At 36.2% G+C, this 23,695-nt stretch overlaps 3 protein-coding genes and 1 pseudogene across 4 annotated transcripts; 2 read left to right on the forward strand and 2 right to left on the reverse strand.

The window, feature by feature from the left end:
* LOC18792656 (D-galacturonate reductase) lies at window positions 1,507-3,309 on the forward strand. The gene is made up of 3 exons (XM_007222791.2): window positions 1,507-2,035; window positions 2,172-2,415; window positions 2,527-3,309. Exons 1-3 carry the CDS (start codon window positions 1,716-1,718, stop codon window positions 2,917-2,919), a joined length of 957 nt encoding a protein of 318 aa, XP_007222853.1. The 5' UTR covers window positions 1,507-1,715; the 3' UTR covers window positions 2,920-3,309.
* On the reverse strand, window positions 3,895-7,272 carry LOC18789324 (transmembrane 9 superfamily member 3). The gene is made up of 7 exons (XM_007225553.2): window positions 7,072-7,272; window positions 6,821-6,861; window positions 5,780-6,365; window positions 5,533-5,670; window positions 5,283-5,439; window positions 4,701-5,185; window positions 3,895-4,462 (listed from the first exon to the last, which is right to left on the reverse strand). The coding sequence occupies exons 1-7, from the start codon at window positions 7,218-7,220 to the stop codon at window positions 4,243-4,245; spliced, it is 1,776 nt and encodes a 591-aa protein (XP_007225615.1). The 5' UTR covers window positions 7,221-7,272; the 3' UTR covers window positions 3,895-4,242.
* Window positions 11,381-12,425, reverse strand: LOC18792001 (annotated as a pseudogene).
* LOC18793606 (sodium/hydrogen exchanger 8) lies at window positions 13,093-23,487 on the forward strand. 2 transcript variants are annotated; one of them, XM_020555788.1, is made up of 23 exons: window positions 13,093-13,544; window positions 14,157-14,207; window positions 14,331-14,422; window positions 14,686-14,763; window positions 14,833-14,990; window positions 15,164-15,265; window positions 15,338-15,455; window positions 15,868-15,920; window positions 15,997-16,062; window positions 16,419-16,463; window positions 16,618-16,670; window positions 17,181-17,365; window positions 17,780-17,827; window positions 17,936-18,043; window positions 18,797-19,028; window positions 19,283-19,585; window positions 19,786-19,883; window positions 20,687-20,818; window positions 20,914-21,132; window positions 21,210-21,416; window positions 21,642-21,906; window positions 22,103-22,407; window positions 22,715-23,487. In XM_020555788.1, exons 1-23 carry the CDS (start codon window positions 13,328-13,330, stop codon window positions 23,084-23,086), a joined length of 3,507 nt encoding a protein of 1,168 aa, XP_020411377.1. In that variant the 5' UTR covers window positions 13,093-13,327; the 3' UTR covers window positions 23,087-23,487. The 2 variants fall into 2 exon arrangements, with proteins under 2 accessions (XP_020411377.1, XP_020411378.1); XM_020555789.1 differs by lacking the exons at window positions 13,093-13,544; window positions 14,157-14,207; window positions 14,331-14,422; window positions 14,686-14,763 and having other exon boundaries at window positions 14,877-14,990; window positions 15,169-15,265.

Raw genomic sequence — 23,695 nt, forward strand, 5'->3', positions numbered from 1 at the left:
CGTTACATTCTGTCAATATTTTCGTTAAAAATGGGGGTAAATTGATCATTATTTACTCTAAAATTAGATTAAATCTAACAAAAAATTAGACAGAATGACCACTAAAGCGAATAATATAGAGTTGATGGACCATTTGAAATAATAATTTAGTTGATGGACCAAAATGTAAACCAAATACAAATTTGAGGACCATTTGAATAATTTACCTTAATAAATTATCCTAAAATTATGAGATTTATGTATATCCCTATATTGAAATTTTAATAAAATATCGTAATTATTGTCCTATAAATTTCTACACGATTTATACTTCAGGGGCATAATAAGAATAACCAAAAATAGATCTACATCAGAAAATACAAAAAATGAATGAAATCCTATTTGACAGAAAAGTCAAAGAACTTAGATGAACTACAACAAATACATAATTAAACCTAACTTATGTTCTCACTTTTGAACATAGTCAACCGGTTGCTCAATATTGTATAAATGGAAATCCTGGGGAAATTTTAAGCTATATTATTTAAAAGGGGAAAATAAATTATAATAAGTGTACTCAATTGGAATATGCAAATGGGCAGCGTTGGTGTGCTTTAGTATATATTAAAGTCTCAAAAGTCTGCTGAATGGAAAAGGACCACAGTGAAGAAGTCTTCTGCCTGAATCATCATCATTATCAAACTGTCTTTAATCTTTCTTTATTTTTATTGACAGATCATTATTTGTCTTAATTCGATAGCCTAATTAATCGGTTACCAAGTGACACACAGTTGGTCGATACCCTCCTCATTAATTTCTGTTGATGTTAGTTAAGAGTTGCATTGCATGTATTAATTAGTTTCAAGAGTTGGTCCTTAGTTCAGGCTAAATACTTTACTCGTCGAATGAATTAGGGGACCACAAAGATCAAAGATGGGTAGCAGTTGCCGGAAGAAATTCAATGCCCAGCTTCAACATCCATCACCATGACTGAATGTGACACGCAAGGAAGGAAACAGAGCGGGGGAAAAAGACGAGAAACTTTGTTTCCTCTAATCAAAAGTACGGTATTTTCCGGTGCAATACAGGCTCCAGATCCTCGATCGCCGTTATACTTTGACCCAAAAATAGAAAGAAAAAAAGAGAGATATCCTTGCAGTTATACTTGACCAAACTCCTAGTGGTGTTGGGTACTTACCACATTCTCTACATGACCAAAAACAAGAGTTTCTATGCAATAATAAATAATAGCTTCAGTTGCACATACAATCCCTAGCTATATCCATAATCATACCTATATTGAAATAAATAGAACTTTTAATCCGTGGAATCAATATTGTATAATCCTAGTTGCCGGTAAAACAAAGCAAATTAACATGTGGCGTCATATAATTGGACTCCTGATTAATTTTTGACATGGTCAGGCAGCTTGACTAAGACCTCTAATAATAGGTGCGTGGGTAAAAGGGGCGGAGAAACTTTGAGTGGGAAATAAGCTCTATGATTCTTTTGGTCCGGCTACATATTAAACAAATAAGCTGGGATAATTGACAGGGTGTATGCACATGCCTGCAACCTGCTTATAAATAGAATGGACATGGTGTAGTTGAAGGCCAAGAATAAATATATTTTTCCTTTGAGTTGACTTGAGCTATATATAGCAGCTGTGCAGATCGATCTATACATCTATCTTCTTGTTCCTTTTTCTCTTGAATTGAATCAGATAGAAATTCACAATGGCAAAGGCAATTCCTGAGGTAATTCTGAGCTGCGGTGACGACATTCTAGCCATTCCAGTGATTGGCATGGGAACTGCATACCCTGCGCCGGATCCAGAAACAGACAAGGCTGCGGTTCTTGAAGCCATTAAAGCCGGCTACCGCCACTTTGACACCGCCTTAGTTTACGGGTCGGAGAAATATCTAGGTCAAGCCATATCCGATGCTGTGCGTCTTGGACTCATCAAGTCCAGGAGTGAGGTGTTCATCACCACCAAGCTTTTTGCCAGCTTTGCTGAGAAGGATCTTGTGGTGCCTGCCCTTAACATGAGTCTAAGGTAACTAACTATTATTGATGTCATATATATATGACAAATCTTTTGCCTATTAATTAAGAGTTTCTTATATATATAATTATATCAGCAACTAATTGTTTGCATATTAATATTAATTAATTGCTATATATATATGTAGGAATCTGCAACTGGAGTACGTGGATATGTACATAATTCATTGGCCCTTCAAATTTGGGGGAGAGGTGAAGAGTATGCCTGTTGCAAAAGAGATGGTGCTACCTCTAGATTTGAAGTCAGTTTGGGGAGGCATGGAAGAGTGCAAGAGACTTGGCCTTGCCAGGGGCATTGGCGTCAGTAATTTCACTTGCAACATGCTTCAGGACCTCCTTTCCATCGCCAAAATCCCTCCCGTCCTCAACCAAGTATGTATATATATCATTATATCCGTTCTCATTTTATATATGTACTTGCGAACATGAATAATATCAATTATATATATATTCTCATTAAAATTTTGGTTTAACTATTTATAGTTGGAGATGAGCCCCGCTTGGCAGACAAAGAAACTGAATGACTTCTGTAAGGCAAAGGGTATCCATGTTACAGCTTACTCTCCCCTGGGCGGAGCTAACAGTCGAGTAGGAGACGACAGGGTTTTATGCTCAAACATCCTCGAAGACATTGCCAAAGCCAAAGGCAAAACAACTGCTCAGGTATCGTTGAGGTGGGTTTATGAGCAAGGGGTGAGCATGGTAACAAAAAGCAACAACAAGGAAAGAATGAAGCAGAACGTTGACATATTCGATTGGTCGTTGACTGACGAGGAATTGGAAAAGATTAGTCATTTTCCTCAGCGGAAAGCAGTTACCTTTGCCTCAATTGTTGGGCCGCATGATCTAATTGTCGACATTGACGCCCAACTGTGACCCTGTCTTCGGAGGGGAGGAAATCGAATTAAAGTTAAATAAAGAGTAGAGTACTCTAAATAAATAAAAAGAAGCACCAACACCAAGGGGCGTTGACATGTTCGTCTTAGGAAAAGATGTACATGTGTTTGTTCTCTCTCGTTACTTGTTCCGGCGGCGTATATGATGCGCTGCTACTAGGTCTTATTTAACACGTCTAGGCGCCGGTGAAGAAAATTTATATAGAATAGGAATATTATTCTTTTATTCAGGGCTTGCATTGGATTGGAGTTATTTTTTTTTTATTTTCTTCTTGTTTTCAAGTACAAATATTATATGAATATATATAGAGTTCCGTGTGAAAGTTGGAATTATCGGTTATATATATATATATATATATTTTATTTGTTCTATTATTCTAATTAATTTACTCATTTGTGTTGGAGACTCCGTTTATCATCGTGCAAAGCAAAGATCTACCAAAATCGTAACTATTTTTTATTACAAGTCGGCATATAGCATGTACGCTAATTGAGGAGGAGCATGACTGAGGTGCAACCGTGCAAGGTCTTGTAGGGACTTTTATCTCCTCTTTGAAAGCTTATTAACGGAAGCATTTATCAACTGAGAAAAGCCTTGACTTGCAAACAAGTGGTCAAACAAGTGGTCTCAAATTTAAACTCTCATAACATCTTAGTGACATGCATGTGAGAAATTCCTTACTTGGTACTATTAAAAAAACAAAGAAACAGAAGCATTCACCAACCAAATATCAATTTCCTTTCCATTATCTTGACATCTTTTATCTTTAAAGAAGAAAATGTATCCAAGTTTAGAAATGGAACTATAGGGGATGGGATGAAATCAAGGACAACTGTCCGTAAATATAATAACATTTGCGACCAAAAAATAAAATTCCTTTCCATTATCTTTATCACTTACTTCTTTACGTCTAAAATGTGGCTTGCTCCTCCTCCGATTTATTTGTTTCGAATGTAAGAGATGAAGATAGTTTTAGATAAGGCTACCAAACTCACGAACGAGTAACATGGAAAAAGTCATTTCAGAGAGCAAGTAAAACGTGGACATACAAGGCTGCTCCCTATATTAACGCGTCCATAGATACATATAGTGAAAATAGTTAAAGGAAACCCCAACAATGCCCACATGTTCCCCATGCCTGAAGCAAAAGCAAAAGACAAGTCTCCAAGCGCTTTTACTTCGAAAAGCTTGCTTCCTCTGCTTCCGCTTCTGAAGGCACTCTCGCCTACCTTCTAACAAAATTCATAGACTTTTTCCTATCATTTAAAAAAAATAGAATAAAAAGAGGAAGAAACAACCCCCCTATTCACACTTGATAGACTTATAAATGTGACGAACAAACAGCAGGGCGGCACGAAAGCCTACGGTACCAAGCATGAGAAAGAAGCCATAGCAAATGCAAGCCATGTAACCAAAGAAGAACGAGGTTTGCATAAAACCAGACATATCCGATCGAGCATAGTAATAATACAAGCAGTAGCCATAGATGAAGAGGCCAGTAGATCCACCACATAGAAAAGACCTGTCACAAATCAACAACTCTGATTAGTCCAGACAAATGGTACGCAGACGATCACATCGACAGTAATTCTAAAATTTTCTAGCTCAAAATGAACAGCAATGACTAGAAACAATCCGAAGAATCTTTTTTTCTGTTCTTTTTTAAACTTAACCTATTTGTAGGATATAAACAATATCTACAAATTGAAACCAGAATATGAATATCTATGGAAAATTTAATGCAAGAAAGACTTGTTTACCTCCACCACCACTCATGATCTTCAGCAGCAAGTTGGAAATAGGTCAAAGCCACAGTTATAAAGGCAGTGACAATCAAAAGAATAATAAAAACAATAAACAGAATGCTGTAGATGGTGTAAATCCTGTGACCCCAGACACTGGCAAATATGTAGTAAAGTTCAATATATATTGCACTGAAAGGGAGAAACCCTGCCATTGCCATCTGAGGAATGGTCGTTCTGTACCATGGAAGAGGGGGAATTTCTCGAGGATACTTTGTGGTGCGGCAAGGAGCTTGGAACTCAGCCTTGCTGTTTTTCCCAGCAATGCCACCCAAGACAAGCAATGGTGATGTTACCAATGTCCAAATAAGGACAATTACCACAATAGTACCAAAAGGAAGAGCTGCAGTTGCACTATAAGCAATTGCAACAGTGTTAAGGAAGCAGAATGTCAGGAACAGAGGCCCACAGAAAAGGCACCCAGTAAGTAATAAATTTCTCACCTGTCAACCAGAAGAGGAAACTAAATGATTCCATTTCACTTTAATAAGCAGAAATCATAAGCTGCATTTGTTGCGAACAGAATCCATTTTTACTTACCCAGTTTGTTCCTTCAAGTTGACAATAGAAAGAAGTTGCAGTATATCCCGCAATGCCAGAAGTGAGTGCATATATGACCACAAGTGCAGTGAATAAAGCTCCTCGGTTGTATGGATAAAATACACCAACTAGTGCGAGCATAAAAATGAAAATTGTGCTGGAAATGCACAGAGGGGAAGACAGTAACATTTAGTACTAGCATGAAATAATCCAAAATTCATATATCTAAAAAGATTGCAATAATCCTTACAGAGTGAACAGCTGGGTTCCAGAACCATGAGCAGCAGCAAACAAAGATTTGTGCTTGGGGAACCGGAAAACATCACCATGAATGTACTTCCATCCAGTCTCTTCTTGGTCATCAGCAGCTTCCTCATCTTGTGCATACCTTATTAAGAAATTGAATAAATACAATAAGTGACAATAAATTGTAAACGGAAAACCCAGAGATTTCATATAAACAACAAGCTTTCAAGGCTCACAAATTAAAATCTCACTTCATGAAATCATTCTTCAGGACCCGCATAAGAATCGTTGCAAGAAAACCCGTCAAGAGGAGAACTGTGACACATGAATTTATGATTGAGAACCAATGAATTTCCAAGTGATGTGGAAGTGAAGAGGACTGTGAATATTTATCCATCCTATTCTCGAAGGGAATATTTGTTTCCCTCCATTTTACAGTGTACATGAAATCTGCATCAACATCCTTGTCCTCTGTCAAGTCCACAACAGAATGGGGATCCATCTTGGCCCCGATTTCAATTACACGGTCTTTGTTGTACATAACTTCGAATTGGATATGCTTGTATAGAAAATATTTGTATTCACTTGGGTCAGTTTTTCCTTCCTTGTCAACCTTTCCCAAAAAGCCCCAGATGGGCAAGTCATCATAATACATCTGGAAGTAGTAGTCTTTTTTCACAGCAGTTCGAAACTGAGCAACTTCTTCCTTGGTCAGCTTCCTTCTACAAGCAACTTCAGTGTCCTTCTCTTTTCTGAACTCAAGTTTATAAGGAGCGCTAACAAGACGATCTCCATTCAGTACCTCTCCAAGTGCTTCCCTCTTCTCCTTCACATCACCTACCATTGATAAAGGACCCATCTTAACTTACAAAAAAATCAAATTGTTCTGGAAATTTTAAAAAAACAGAAAAGAAATTCTATTAACGCAGCTACAATTATTAGCTGCACCATTGCAAGTTTTGTCCTATTTTAAAACCGAAAACATAAGAAAATCTATAACATACCGTCCTTCGAAAACTAGGGCATAGGACAGCGCTTATATTGATCCAAAGAATCTACATTTCAAGTGCAAAAATTATAAAGAAGGCCGTTGTTGTTGGACTTATCCTCAGGAGAATTTACTATTTTAGAAGTTATGCATATGCTCCCCACTAAGAAATTAGATATCGCAGCTAAAATTTACGCATTTAAACTTTCTTTTTCTTGTGGGGGGGGGGGGGGGGGGGTTGTTTGGTCAAGCCATTGCATATGGAATGTAGAATGTAAAAGGCAAAATGTTTGAGATATAAAACCTGCTGAGCAGAAGGGGAGATCAAAATACCGATACGTTTCGCTGAAAGCAAACAAAACAACCAAATACACAACACATTAGTCAGTTGCCTCCTCAATGTCAATGCCCTACAAAAAGGTGCAAGGGCCGGTTTGGAAGCAATAAGAATCTTCCAAAATCAGCAATTGCATGAAGAGTATCTGAAAATGGAGTTCCAAACAGAGGATTTCTCCAGATCCAAAGTCAGATCCAGATGAGATTTTATATGGTTACCTGGGGTTGTGAAAGGGGCCGACTTTATTGGCGTAGAGAGGGACGGCGTCGCCATCATTGTAGCGGTGATCGGAGGCGTCCGATCTGACGTGGGTAACGCAGCACGTGATTAAAACGGCAAGGACGAGAATCGTCGAGAGGTTCTTCATGGTCTTGACGGAGAAGAAGACACGAGTGATATTTTCAACTGATAAAGTGAGAGAATGAACAAACCGCTACAGCAACCTGATAATATTTTCTTTTAATTCATTTTTACTCTTTTTTTTTTTTTTCTTTTTTTTTTTCCCGTTTTGCCCTTTTGTCAGCTTTCTTGACTGAGGATGTATTTTAGGAGGAGCTCGTGATCTTTGCTAACATTTATTTATATATTAGTATGTAGTCCTGTTTCATATATCAGGAAAAAAATTGTAATAATAAAGTTTTTCTATGAGAAGAGGGTTAAATATTCAAATAATTTTTATTGTAATTTAAGGCTGGAAATTAAAAATATGTAAATAATTCTTAATATAATATACTTATTAGAGAATCTCCCATTACATATATAGAATATAAATAAAGAATCAAATTTAAGGAGTTTTATTTATTTATTATAATATAATTATTCTTTTATTATTTAATTAATTTTATAAAAAAATTCTTATTAAGATGAGTGATAACATAATATGTGAATGTTCAAACTCGAATTCAAGACTTTTCTTAGAGAAGTAATTATTCCAAACCACTACACTAATGAGTCCTTTGCTTTTTCTTTTTTAATACAAGCAATATGAAGAGGGGAGAATCAAATCTAAGACTTCGGATGCGAAGGTAAGTACTCTAGAGCTATAAACCCCATACTATTTAATGAATTTTTTTAACTTCGTAATAGTTGAAAAAATATTTCACTATTCAAATTATTTTTTGGATATTTTTCTGTTTGCAAAAGGCCAAGGGCCCAAAATTAAAATAAATTTGGGCCTCCTGGTCCATCTCAGATACTCCAGGAAATATAGTGATGGATAGAAAGACAAAAGGCCCAAATTAAAAATTACGTTTTGACCATTGCTGGGACATGTGGAAACTTGGAGAAATTATACAATATTACTGTAGTACCACGTCACCAATACAGCTTTTAGAGAACTTTCATCGCAAAAGTTGGGCCCAGGTAGGAGCGGGCCCTAGGCCCGCGAGACGACTCCATCGCGGATAAAGTAGCTCTAGCAAGACGTGGGGGTCACTAATCTGGGCAAGTTCAAAGGCAGATCCAGCCCATGTTGTTGCTTGAATTTGCTGACCCCAGGTTGGCATCAGCGAGCTTTTAAAATTTGTTTTCCACTGCTACAAGGCATGTGGTAGCACCTGAGGCGTCCGATCAAATTTTCCATTGCTATTCAATGACTGCCATTTTTTATGTAATAAAAATTAAACAAAATTGAACAAAATACTAAAAAATTATCTATAAAATTACTAATAAATTTTTTTTCTATAAAGATTAAATAATAAAATTACTTTTTAAAATTGAAGTATAAAAAATAGAAAATAAATTAAAGTGTATAGTAATTGTCCTTACCCTTACATATAGAAGTGGAAACAAAATTATAAGGATGGCCAGTATTCACATTGCCCATAGGCATAGAAGTGTTCTTATTCAAATATAGCCACATGTCAATTTTGTACAGCTGGACTCTTCGTTATTTTCAAAAAAGGAAGCAGGAGAATATGTCCATGTCCAAGTCCAATGGTTATTGCAAACCTCCTTCTCCTCCTTTCCAACCCACCACTTATCTACCCATCACGTATTCTCCTTGTGTCCCCACCACTTATCTCCCCATCATGAATTTATGCTGAGAAGATAAGTGATGGTTGTGGGTAAAGTGGGTTGAAAATATAAAGGAAAGGTTTGCAAGAATCCTGGGACATATTATCCTTTTTCTTTTTTTAATTCTTTTAATTTTAATTAAAAGAGTACAAATGATGAAGAGTCTAATTGTACAAAAATTGACATATGGCCACATGCATCGATGATCTTGATTTCACAATTAAATTAATGTCTTCTGGCTAAGATCAACTCTATTATTATTATAAAGTTTAGTATATACATACAAAAACGAACAAATTTATGTTATGAAAGTCATCACCTACCCTAACATAATAGTACCTTTAATTATTTGTTAACGTAATCTTTCATTGTTTTGTACTTGTTTGATTATTTTTTAGAGAGCTTTAGTGATATATCCAAAATAGAAGCTGAAATTATAAAAAAACCCTACATGAAATACACTTTAGAAACATACCCAAAAATCATTTACTACATACAAAATGAGTGTTGAATTTTCTATAAATTACATGACTGCCACTAACTAACTTAAAAGAAGCCTAATACAAAAAACCCAAAAAAACCTAAAACAAGCCCAATCCAGATTTTTATTTTTTTTATTTATAAAAAAAACGAAAACCAAGGGCATGCCCCTACGACCCTTTCTTCTCCATCGAACCTCTGCAAACCATGTCATAGAAGTACATTGTTAATACCATTTCATAGGAAAACATTGTTAATACCATTTCATACAAAAACATTGTTAATACCATTTCATACCAAAAAATATATATATTTTTAATACCATTTCTTACAAAAAGATATTGTTAATACCATTTCATACAATAAACCATTGTTAATACCATTTCATAGAAATACATTGTTAATACCATGTCATAGACGTACATTGTTAATATCATGTCATAGAAGTACATTGTTAATACAATTTCATAGAAAACATTGTTACTACCATTTCATAGAAAACATTGTTAATACCATTTCATACAAAAAAACTCAAAAAAAACCCAGTAATACATCCGATATCCTGTGCAGAAACGACCTCTAATTGTCCAAAGTTTCACCAGAAATCATCGCAAAGGCAAAAGGAAATACCTCTACAAGAAAAAAAAAAAGTACACTGTTAATACTATGTCATAGAAGTACACTTTTAATACTATGTCATAGAACTATTTGAAAGTGTTACCTTCATTACCTTAGTGATAGTCAATGGTATCATGATGTGAATGGCCGGGCAATGGCTATGGGCACCTTCTTTCACTTGAGATTAAAGTTGATCAACTAAACAGAGTGAGTAACCAAACAAATACATCTTTGTAATAAATTCTTTCTTCAAAAAAGTTTGGATCTTCTTTCCCGAATTTGCCTATATGAAATAGAGTTCAAATATTAATTATAGACCCAACCCAACCCATCAGAAGTTGTATCAACATGTTACATTACAGAATGAGACCGGTATAAAAGCGTCGTAAACTTGATAATGTATAATTGAACAGTACTAGTAATTGTTTCATGTATCAATGAAACTAACATCAAAAGGCATCAGCAATGACAAAGTATTGCTGTTGGAGCATTTCCAGTTTTCTTGAGATTCAAAGTAGGGTTTTGTGTATTGAACTTATTATCACAATAACATAACAGACGAAAATCCATAGGCATCGTGCGCATATTGGATTCCAAAAACAATAGAGAGCACACCACATAGTTAGAAAGTTAGAACTGGCTCGCATAACCTCATTTTAGCACATAGCTTCTGAAAGTAAGCTTTAGATACTGTTTTCTACTAATTGAAAGTGTTACTCCATTACATCTAGACTAATGTAACCTCACTCTAGCACATAGCTTCTGAAAGCACATTAGTCTAGGACCCAAAGACCTTGACCACATGAATGTCAATCTAAATTTTTTGAGCTACTCTTGACTAAAAAGTAAACATAAATTAAACAAGCCTCCAGCTTCTTAAGGCAAAGAAGCAGAAAACTAAAATACTCAAAGGTATTTAGTATGGTCTAGGGTAGATGCCAATTAGTTTTTCTTTTTTTCGCTTTTGAAAAGGTCTATCTTTCACAGCAATGTAGCTGAAAAGTAGGTCTACAATGAAAATTGCAGCCAACTCACAAATCAACCTTGGAAGAATTGTAGATCCTTGAATAAAAAAAATATTTAATTCAACTAAGCTAAGCCTAATCCAACTCAGAAATTCAAACTACTAACCCAACCCTCCAGCACGAATATACTCAGATTCAACTCAAAAAGGGTACCTCAATTAATATGAAAACCCAATTCAATATCACAGATTTTTAACCACAGCTCAAACCAAAACACAAGATTAAATTCACAACCAAACTGAATCTAAAATCAATCCAAATTATAAACAACAAAAAATTAAAATCACAATTCAAAACTCAAATGAATATCAAATACAAATTACCTAAGTGGCCTAAACCGAATCGTCATCTAGACGCTATCCCCAACGCCTTCACGATGACCGCCACCTCAGTAGCCAACGCCGCCATATCCTCCGCGGCTGTAACCTCCGTTACCACCACCACCACCGTCGCTTCCACGAGATTGGGCCTCATTGACGGTTATGTTACGGCCGTCAAGGTTCTAGCCGTTTATGTCTTCGATCGCGTCCCTTATGGCCTTCTCGTGGTTGAAAGTGACGAAGCCGAAGCCCCTGGACCTCTCGATCTCACGGTCGTTGATGATCTTCGATTCGATGATCTCACCGAACAGAGAAAAGGCCTCTGCAACCCATCATTGTCGGTGGAGGAAAGAGTCGGCCTCATAGATCAGGACCCGAGTCCACTTCTTGAGTTGTAAAATGACCTTGCCTATGACTAAGATGCGAGAGATTGAGCTATGAGATAATAGCTGCAAGATCTATGAGAAAACAAGTGAGAGATCTAGAAAGCAATGAAAATTAGAGATGCGGCTCCGACGGGGAGGTTAGTGAAATCGGCAGCTCGTCGATTTCTCACAGACCAGCTCCTAGATTTTGAAGGAGCAATCGCCGTTTATCTTAATTGAGCCTTGGAGCTGGGTTTATTTTGGGCAAAAGGGCAAAACAATAATTCAACATTGCTATTAAATTTAAAAAATCTACAGCTGTCGATTTTTGGGTTTATTTTGGGTGTGTTTCTATACTTTAAATAGTATAGGGTATATTTATAGTTTCATGTCTAGAAATGGGTATTTCACTAATTTTGTATATTTTTTAAGTCTTAATCTCATCCTCGTGCTCCGTTTAATTAACATATTATATATGCTCTCGTTATGTCCAGTAGATCCAAATCTATATCGTCAAGGTTTTGAGTTGACATTACAAGCTGCAAACAGTTATTTTTTTAAGCAACTAGAGGCAACGGTGTATGGCATATTCCAATTCTACATTATTGTCAAGCTACAAAATTACAAATACATATTGTGCCCTGGAAAAAAGTTGGCACCTTCTACGTTCAGAACACAAGGAATTTATCTTATTCCTTGTGGTGTTGGCATAAACCACAACTAGCTGCGAAAAAGGTAAATGATTCATTGTAAAGCCAAGTAAGAACAAATAAAAATTATATATGACATTTCTAACTCTAATGAAAGACACAAAGAAAGCTTTTGAAAAATACTTGTCTAATTTCTTGAGAATTACAATTTGAAATGTGCGTATATATATTGATAAACTCTCGGATTCATTAAAGAAAGCAAAAAGTACAGTCACATTGCACACTTCACTTTGATCATTTTTTTAACAGCACATAAAGCGGGAGGGGGAGGGTGATAACTGTAATATGACACCACGTGATGTTAGTTAGGTTGTTACCAATTCAAGATTAAGAGCATTCATAATCATGCTCTCTATTTTTTAGTTAAATTTTAGCTAAAAATATATAAAAGTTATTTTACAAGCTCTCTATAAAATTTAAACTTCAATTATATTCTCTAGTTTAGAGAGTCATAAATGCTATAATTCTTTTTTAATTGGTCCATCTTTATTATATAAAAAAAAAGTTAGCATTAAATAAAAATTTGAAATATTCATTAAATAAAGTAGCATTATATTATAAGAAGTCACTAGAAGTTCTTTTTCTCTTATCAGATTTAGGAGCTCTTAAGGTCTCTTTATTTTAAGAGATAAATAGGGAGTATGATTTAAGAAGTTAATTGTGAATGCCCTAACTCTAAACCCTATATATCAGAGTCATTATTGTAATCAGTCATGATGAAAGATCAATATACAAATCTCTCTAAAGTACTGTTCAACTCTCTTTTCTCTCTCTCTCTCTCTCTCTTGTCAGAGGGGAGCACCTGAGCTGAGCTTACACAACTGTGTGTAAACTGTTCTGTTTTCTTATTGGCGTGACTGGCAACAACAGCAGCTCACTGGTCTGCTGCTTAATCAAAAGTGAAAGCTGCTTGAGTTGAAATTGAAATTAAATTTGAGAAATGGCGACGGTGACAGAATGGCAGTTACCGTACAGAATATTGGGGGCAGAGGAAGAAGAAGAAAGCTCATCATCAACGACATCGGATCCAACGGACGCAGTGGCATTCGTGGGGCTGTCTTTGGTGTTAGGAATCGCTTGCAGGCATCTGTTGCGTGGTACCAGAGTACCCTACACTGTGGCTTTGCTCATCCTTGGCATTGCCCTCGGTTCCATAGGTCTCTCTCTCTCTCCCTCACTCTCTTCATTTACATTTTTTTTCTTGGCACTTTAATATTTTAGCATTAGCATGCAGAATATCATTTCAATTTTCCGACTAAGTTGTTAAATTTTCAGCTTTGCTGGTTTCAGTGCTTTGATTATTGACAAATAAATAAATAAATTTAAGAGCATTTTGCTTTTATTTTTTGAGTTTTTTCTTACTTGTAGGAATAGTAGTGGCCTTCTGGAAAAAAAAAAAAGTAATAGTCGTGGCCTGGCTCAGGAATTTGTCAAGACCGTCTAAAGTCAGTGGGTTTTGGGTGATTTGCTGGGGCCAAGAATTAAAAAAAAAAACTACCGGTAGCAGGACAATGGTGAGATGCGCAAAGAATAAAATGATGGAATATAACGAATAATCGAATGAATTCTTTATGGGACAGAAAATTACTTTATTCTTTGTCTGCCCATATCAGATGGTGGATAGATACTCTCGCTTGTGTCTTTAGTTATATTGTAAAAAAAAAAAAATTCATTGGGAGTTGCTTTGGTGAAAATTCTAGGCATTGCAACTGGTTTCATCTGTTGTTGAATTGTTTGTTCCAATTTAATTAACGATCCAAGACATGCAGAATATGGTACACATCATCAAATGGGGAAGATTGGGGAAGGCATTCGAATTTGTAAGTTCCAGCTACATCTTTTCTGCTGACATAGTACTGCAACGCCTATTATAGGCTTTGACTTGGACTGGTTTCTTTCTTCCACCTCTTATAAACAGTTTTACTGTTCCTCTTTTTGTGCAGGGGCAAATATTGATCCTGACCTTCTATTGGCTGTTTTTCTTCCCGCCCTTCTTTTTGAGAGTTCGTTTTCTATGGAAGTGCACCAAATAAAGGTTCCTTTTCATGGTCCTATAATTTCTATTTGTGAAATGCACGTAAATTATAAGGCTGCTATGCATTTTTCAAAACCAACTTCACAATTCTGTGGTTATGGCTTCACACAATCAATGACAGTTTGAGACACATCTATACAAATAAGAAGAACAAACTTTCTTTTGGTGCAATTCTAGCTTGTAGTTTCGTGCAAAGTCACTGTTCAATTTGAAATTGTGTCAGACATGAAATGAACTGGCAGATTTTTCCGTTTTTCATGCAGAGGTGTATGGTACAAATGATTATACTGGCTGGTCCCGGTGTTCTAATATCAACTTTCTGCCTTGGATCTGCTTTGAAGGTATCCTACACTTTGTTAATTAGACTATATGTTTGTGCTATATAATTATATTGTGATATACAACTGCAGCTCACTTTCCCTTATGGCTGGAGTTGGAAAACATCATTGTTGCTTGGCGGGCTTCTCAGCGCTACTGATCCTGTGGCTGTTGTTGCACTATTAAAAGAGCTTGGTGCAAGCAAAAAACTGAGTACAATAATTGAGGGAGAATCCTTGATGAATGATGGGTATAGATTTTCAGTGACCTAACACTATTTCTAGTCAGATAATCTCTTTTCTCTACTCTTCAATATTTTGTGTAGGTAAAACCCATGGGTGGTTGCTGTTGTTGTTACTTACAATCTTGAGTAATTATGCTTTTCATATTTCCTCTTATCTGAATGTGTTTAATTTCGTCCAGGACAGCAATTGTGGTTTATCAGCTATTTTATCGAATGGTTCTTGGAAAAAGCTATGACTGGGTGGAAATAATTAAATTTCTATCTCAAGTCTCACTTGGAGCGTATGTCTCACTTATTTCTTTGAGCAAAGATGGCAGATTTCTTCTGGTTATATAACACTTTTATTCGTCCAGTGTAGGCATTGGTCTTGCTTATGGTATAGTATCTGTCCTCTGGCTCGGGTTCATTTTCAATGACACTGTGATAGAGATCACACTAACACTTGCTGTCAGCTACGTTGCTTACTTCACTGTATGTTCAAAAAATGGGATGCTTCATTTTTTAGGTTCATTTGATTATTATTCCTAAGTTCTGGTTGGTATGTCAGTATATTCATATGAATTTCGTGCTAAATTCTTACTATTGAAACCTGTCATACAAATGCTATAGTTGACTACTTTTACATACGATCCTTTCCAAATTTATGTCTTTTTTATTTTTTGATGTTTTTGTGCCTCTTCGATGTATAAAATTTTCAAAATAACCATTGCAACCTGTCAACTATAAACTATTTTTCACACGGATTCTTTGAAGCATAAAGAAGGTTGATGTTTTTACAGTAAACATATTTCTGAATTTATAATGCATTTCACATATCTAGAAAGAAAAAAAAATTGCATGTTTTGTTTATGGAAAAACTGAGGTTTTTATTTGGGTGCAACAGGCTCAAGAGGGTGTTGAAGTGTCTGGTGTCTTGACGGTGATGACTTTAGGAATGTAAGCTGGAATGCTCAATAAGATTTCATTGCACACTGGAGAATACATTTGTCTTAATATTATAATCTGTGGACAGGTTTTATGCTGCAGTTGCAAGGACAGCTTTTAAGGGTGAAAGCCAACAAAGCTTACATCATTTCTGGTATGTCTTGCGGTTGTCGCTTGCTATCTCTTTGATCTAGAGCAATCTGTTTGATTAAATAAAGTTCCAAGTGATGAGTTGATTCATCTTTGTTGTTTTTACTCTCTCGAACAGAAAGATACAAGAAATATGTGAATTAGGGATTTTCTAAGCAATATACATTGTCTATTGTCCGAAGTATGCCAATAACTAATTTAGACATTTATTGGAGTATACCTGTCAGTGATTTATGGCATGCTGGTGGAACTTGGTAGAGATATATAAGGTCCATAAAGAAAATGCCAGCTCAAAAATGTCTCCTTCAATCTACTCTTTATAAAATGTTATGTGCTCATGCTTTAGGCATCTTTTCGCAGGGAAATGGTTGCTTATATTGCTAATACCTTAATTTTCATCTTAAGGTAAGTGCATAATCCAACGCTCTTAAATTCCATTTTGTTTGGTGCCAATAATAAAAGGAAATCAGCATAACTAACTTTTAGCACTTGTTTGGTACCATGTGCTTGATCATGAGCTACATATGTTAAAACACATATTTTCTCCTATGCTTTTCAGTGGAGTTGTTATAGCTGAAGGAGTTCTTAGCGGTGAAAATTTTCTTGAAAATGGTAATCCTTACTTTTTGAAATACAGAGATGCATTTATGTATTCATTTTTGCATGCATAAATTTATGTACATGCTTGGTCATAATTGCACAGAGATGGATGCGCATACACACATATATAATATATAGGGCCGATCAGGTGTGGACTCTGCGAAAATACAAAGGATGGTCGATCTTTGCATATTTTTGTTGTTTCCCGCATTATTTCTTTGATATTCTGCACACTTAGCTCTTTAACTTTGCTGCTTGACTTTTTAAATATTTAGTTTTTATGTCATATGTTCTGATAGATATTTTTTCAACTTGTCTACCTGTTTCCCGTACTATATTCTTATCCTTCAATATAGGTTCCCTACCATAGGAATGGTTAACTTTTTAGTTGACTATATGTTAAGCTTTTTTATCTTTCTATTAACTTAGGAAAAATACAGTTCCATACTACTAATGCTTACACAGTTAGACTAGTTATTTATTATTCTCAACTCTCTGTAACTCTAAATGTTTTTGTTTCAGGATATTCTTGGGCCTATCTCATTCTTCTCTATGTTTACATACAAGTTTCCCGGTTCATAGTTGTTGGGGTGTCGTTTCCCTTGCTTCGGTATTTTGGCTATGGTTTGGATTGGAAAGAGGCTATAATCCTTATATGGTCAGGTCTGAGAGGGGCTGTAGCATTGTCACTTTCACTGTCAGTCAAGGCAAGCTGTCGTTAATTAAGATTTAATTTTATACAAAGGGAAAATTTACTTTACCTTGTTGGTATGGCCAAATTTCATTAGCACCATGTGGTTAAAAATCTCTACTGTGTTCTTAGTTTCACTAATTGTTTGCTTTTAAGTTGGATGGTGCATTACAAAACGTTCTCAATGAACCAACAAGGACTTTGCAAAACCTCCATTATTGATGCTTTTGCTGAGGAAATATTTCATTCACACATCTACTCACCTGATTTGCTGTGTCAAACATTCAGTGATTGTGTAGTCTGTGCAATTCCATTAGTTACAAAAGGAACCAGTTTTTATTTTATATGTTATACAATTTTTTTTCCCTTTTTTTTCTTTGAATGCTGATGATTTGTATTGCTTCTAATTTATTTTCCTTTATTCTTGTAGCGTACTAGTGACAGCTCTTCGCTTCTCAGTTCTGACACAGGATTCTTGGTACGCCTATGGAACATGAACGCACACCCATTCAGAGACATTTTTTTATATGATTATTAAAGCTGGTTTTTTTTATACATCAACATAGAATCGTTTTCACCTCTGCAGTTTGTTTTCTTCACTGGTGGAATCGTCTTCTTGACACTAATTGTGAATGGTTCAACCACACAATTTGTTTTACGCCTTCTAGATATGGACAAGCTATCAGCAGCTAAGGTGAGGATTTAACTGTCCCCCAAATTATATGCTGCATTCTCCCTGTACGGCTTTATGTCTCCATTTCTTTGTTTTGGGATTATAATTTTTAAATAATTGCTCAATATTTATGTCGTGCAGCTCTAAACCCATATGAAAGTACATTGTAATTTTCAAGCTTAGTTAGTTACAAGTGGTCTATCTTTGGGCACTTTTCCCAACACTGGGATTGGTGGATACAATCTGAAAACTCCAAAACAGATTATAGTATTGACTGCACAACAAGATCTATAGGTGGATTAGCATAGCAGTAGGTTAGTGATGTTAGGCGTTCAACATTATTGGTAAGGATCCAGTATGTCAGTGACCTAAAATTGATCCTTGTATTCTCTTGAGTTGAGATAGTCAAGGTCCAACAATCGAGATGATGTGAACGATTTGATTTACTTACGTAAGAGCAGTATGGTGTTTATGTGGTTCACTTGTCGGAAAGAATGCATGATATTACAGTTCAGTTGCCTTCAAGCATTGTTAGGTATATCACCAACAGCTTGGGTTCCTCTCACACTAAATGTATCTCCCGGATTTATATTTTATAGTATTTTATTCGAGTTTACATTAAATTTCAAGAACTTTTATTCTTTATTGGTGAATCTGTTATACTTTGAATTCTATACATTCCACAAGAACCAAATAAAGCACATTTTTTATTAATGGCTCCAGAAAGGCATTCCTGTTATGAATTTATATGTATATGCTTTTGTTTTATAATAGAGGCGTGTACTGGAGTATACAAAATATGAAATGTTGAACAAAGCATTAGAGGCTTTTGGTGATCTTGGAGATGATGAGGAATTGGGACCGGCTGACTGGCCCACAGTGAGAGGATATATTGCAAGCTTAAATAATGTTGATAGCGAACATGTACACCCTCATGCTGCATCTGAAAGAGATAATAATCGGGATCTTACAAATTTGAAGGATATACGCGAACGTCTTTTGAATGGTAAATTTGTTAGTGTTTATATTTCAGTCCCAGATACACTTACGTGCTATGCTTACAAGCTTAGGCATTTATATTTCGTAGATTTCTGTAAACATACAACTAAAATTCTTAAAGACGCTTGTTTCCTGGAAAGAAACTCCTTGAGATCATTTTGATGCATAACTTCCCATAGATCCAGCCATGGTGTGAAAATTAAAGGTTGCTATGTCTAACTGTGACCTCATTTGCTAATATAAAACCATTTATTGTCTTAGGAGTACAAGCTGCTTACTGGAGCATGCTTGATGAGGGAAGGATTACACAATCTACTGCAAATATTTTGATGCAATCAGTAGACGAAGCAATTGACTTGGTTTCAGATGAGCCTCTGTGTGACTGGAAAGGTTTAAAAGCTCATGTTCATTTCCCGAATTACTACAAGTTCCATAAAACAAGCATTTGCCCACAGAAGTTGGTAACCTATTTCACTGTGCAAAGGCTGGAATCTGCATGTTACATTTGTGCTTCCTTTCTTCGTGCCCATAGAATTGCAAGGCAGCAACTTCATGACTTTATAGGTGATAGTCTTCCTTACTAGTTAATACCTTTTTTGGTAATTGTTTTGGCTATTTTGAAAAGGAAATTTACTTTCTACCCTACATGCTTTTCTTCATGATATTTGCCCTTGTCATGTAGGAATGGAAATTGTTTTTGGTTATTGTGGTAACCCTAAATTTTGAAAAATATATAATTATTTTACATCTGCTGATTTATTTAGGTGATAGTGAAGTTGCTTCTGTCGTCATTAATGAAAGTGAGGCAGAAGGAGAAGAAGCAAAAAAGTTTCTTGAAGATGTTCGTGTCACATTTCCTCAGGTTTGTTAGTTAAGTTTCCATATGGTGTGTGTGGGAGCGATTTCTTCCCACGAAAATATTTGATTGAAAGATTCCCCTTTCTTCTTCGCCGCCTCTTTCTCCCGGCAAAATAGATCCAAATAAGAGGACCACACCCGGGGGGTGTTGGCCAAAGGCCCTCTAATGCCTAAGTTAGTTCAATTGATTCGTAGAGAAAACAATAGCTAAATAGGGTATGGAGATATATATGTAAGGTGTAAACCGGGTGGCCGGAGCCGTGAGTGGTGGTTGGAGCCTTGTGTAAAAGGGAGAGAGAGTATGGCGGTTAGGGTTTGTGAGGGATAATTTCTGCAAAGTTTCAGTAGGAATTTAAACGTACCTCAACCCTTGTGCGTAGCAATCTATTTATAGGGGCCTCGGAGGCTAGGGTTTCAGAGGAATAATTCCGTAGATGGAAAAGAATTATTCCACCCGATTTGGCGAGATTGGATTAATTAGGGATTTGATTTAAATCAAATCCCTAATTATGGTAGGAATCAAATCAATCCCAATTTAATTAGGTAACTCCCAATTTAATTGAGTAACCAATTAGGTCAAATAATCACCAAATGGAAGGAAATATTTGACTTAGGGTTTTGATTTAATTTGGTTCCCACAGTGTGCTATGATGATAAGTTGTGTTGGATTCTAGTTGGAGTTGTTTTATCCAAAGTCCGTTGAACCTACCATACATATGGTTAAAAAAATTCTCACTGAATCCTTGCTTGGAAGATTATTTTAGCATGAGATTGTCTTGTACATATGAATACATTTGGAATTTTCAGGTTTTGCGTGTTGTGAAAACAAGACAAGTGACGTACTCAGTTCTAAACCATTTAATTGATTATCTCCAAAACCTTGAGAAGGTTGGCCTATTGGAAGAAAAAGAGATGCTTCATCTTCATGATGCCGTCCAGGTCTGTTGGTGATTGTTTGTCCTTTATTACTATTTAGTTTGTGCATCACTCTTTCATAATATTAGAATTTTTTTTTTTTTTAAATTTCCATGCAGACTGACTTGAAAAAGCTTCTAAGGAATCCCCCATTAGTAAAGATTCCCAAAATAAATGATTTGATTAGTCTCCATCCTCTAATGGGGGCTCTTCCTCCTTCAGTTCGTGAACCACTTGAAGGTTCTACTAAGGAAACAATGAAATTGCGTGGGGTGACACTTTACAGGGAGGGCTCCAAGCCTACTGGTATTTGGCTTCTTTCCACTGGGGTAGTCAAGGTAATTAAAACTCTCATGCGAAACATTTTCTTTATTTCCTCACGGACAATATCATGGATGAGAATTATTTTTGGCAGTGGATAAGTAAAAGCATAAAAAACAAGCACTCGCTGCATCCAACTTTTACTCATGGGAGTACTTTGGGACTATATGAAGTGCTAACCGGAAAGCCCTACATTTGTGACATGATCACAGATTCTGTGGTTCTCTGCTTTTGCATTGAAACTCACAAGATACTTTCAGTGCTTCAGTCAGATCCCTCAGTAGAACACTTCCTCTGGCAGGTATTTTCTTACTAAAAATTTCATCTTGTTGCAGCTGCCAAAACTTGTAGGGCTGTATTTATTGTTATTAACTTCTAAAACAAAAGGTCAATATTTTTGTCTTTGACCTTTACATGTGGAACATGTATGGCAAATGTGAAATTACAATATGATGACGTGAATTTTGGAAAATATTATGGATTTATTATGATGTAACTGATTTTATTTAGTTTGACTTATTTTTAGGAAAGTGCCATTGCTCTTGTGAAACTTTTCCTTCCACAAATATTTGAGAAAATGGCAATGCAAGATTTGAGAGCTCTTGTTGCAGAAAGGTCAATGATGACCATTTACATAAGAGGAGAATCTTTTGAAATTCCTTACCGTTCCATTGGGTTTCTATTAGAAGGTTTTGTTAAAACCCAAGGTGTCCAAGAAGAACTGATCACATCACCTGCTCCTCTGTTGCCCCCACATGGTTACCAAAGCTTCCCAAATCTGGAAGCATCAGGTAATATAAACTTGTGTTTGTATGTCGTGTAGTGTTGGCATTAATCATTGGCATGGTTCAGACCTTTCCATAAGCCCGAAATATGTTGTGTAGTGTGGTTGAGTTGCATTAATCATCGGATTGCTGTTTCTTATCATCATAGCTGGTTATGCCCAAGAGGATCCTTAACCCTTTTGTTTCTGATTGATGATAACAGGCACCAGGGGAGCCAGTTTTTCTCATCTAGGATCCAGTTATCTTGTTGAAACAAGATCAAGAGTGATTATATTCGACATTGCAGCATTTGAATCTGACAGTACTCTAATTAGAAGGCCATCCTCATTTGTAACACATGCAGTTGATCACCCCCATAGATCTATTAGCGGAGAACATAGTGGTCTTATGAGTTGGCCTGAACATTTCTACAAGGCAAAGCAACAAAAGCAGAACCCTGAAGGGATTGAGTTGCAAGCTAATAGCTTGTCAGCAAGGGCAATGCAGTGGAGCATTTATGGCAGCATGGTATGTTCAGTTTCTTATCATGTTCTTTAGTGCTTTGGGATATAATGATGGTTTTTTTAATATGTATATGGGATTTTGAAACCTATACAACCTTTGAGGCTCTTTTATCTTTTTGTTGGTTCAGACAGTTTATCTATCTTCCAAAGAACAGTTCAATCCAAAAGCTTTTAAGATAGTCATCATCCAAAACTGTTTTAATTTTGCTTCCTCTCTCTTTGGAAGACACATTTGATATTTGAAAGTCATGTTTGATGGCAATTTAGGTCTTCTTCCTTTTGACTAACTTCTTTTCTTATGTTCCACAAAGGTGAATGTCCGGCGGCGCAACAGAAGTTTTCCAAGAAGTGATCGCATTAAGCCATTACACACCGTGTCATATCCAAGTGTTCCAGCATATCAGGGCCCTCCCCATAATGTCTCATATCCGAGTGTTCCATCATATCATGGCCGTCCGCTTGTTTCTGTCAGATCAGAAGGGGCTACAACTGTCAGAAAGAACCTTGAAGTGAGAAAATTCACTGGACAAATGAGTCCTCCAGAACCGGGGGAGCGAAGTAGAGACCCTCATAAGAGTCATGCGGTAGTGGAAGATTATTCCAGTGATGAATCAGGTGGTGAGGATGATGTAATAGTGAGAATTGATTCACCAAGTAGGCTCTCTTTCCGCCGTGCTCCTTGAGCTTGAATTGATTATTGAACATCCCAAAAGTCCGACGATTCTAATTTATTATATCATGGGAGACGACTTGGCCCAACCTCACATTCCAGCAATCGAGACTAATGTTTTGGGAAGGACCAAAACTACGGAACCAACTGGTTTCACACCGGAGGAACAACATTCGGAGTAACGACCCCAACAGTTTGGAAGATATCTTGAGAAAATGTTTCTATTAAGTGATTGTAATTTCTTTCTTTTGTTATTCTATCAAAATCGTTTCTACTTCTGAGCATGAACAAGTAGTATAAAAATCGACTTGGGCCTTCAAAATTGTTATAATGATCTCTTTGTTATAAAAATAAAATTAACAGAGTATAAGAAGTACCACTGAATATTGGGAGTAGAATTATATTTGCTTTTTATGGTGTTTACACTGACAAGATTTCTTTTCAGACAAAACTTAGATGCTCAGATTTCTCACTCTCTTTTCTTTCCTCTCACTTTCTCTTCTTTCTCTTCTCTTCTCCGTTGGTGTGTTTACAAGAAGAAAATGAGTCTATTCATAGGCAAAGCAAATGGCACCCATTAGTGGCAAGGGAGACACGATGATGCTCTTATCCAACATCATTA

This window comes from Prunus persica, chromosome G1 (assembly GCF_000346465.2).
Source record: "Prunus persica cultivar Lovell chromosome G1, Prunus_persica_NCBIv2, whole genome shotgun sequence".
Lineage (NCBI taxonomy): Eukaryota > Viridiplantae > Streptophyta > Magnoliopsida > Rosales > Rosaceae > Prunus > Prunus persica.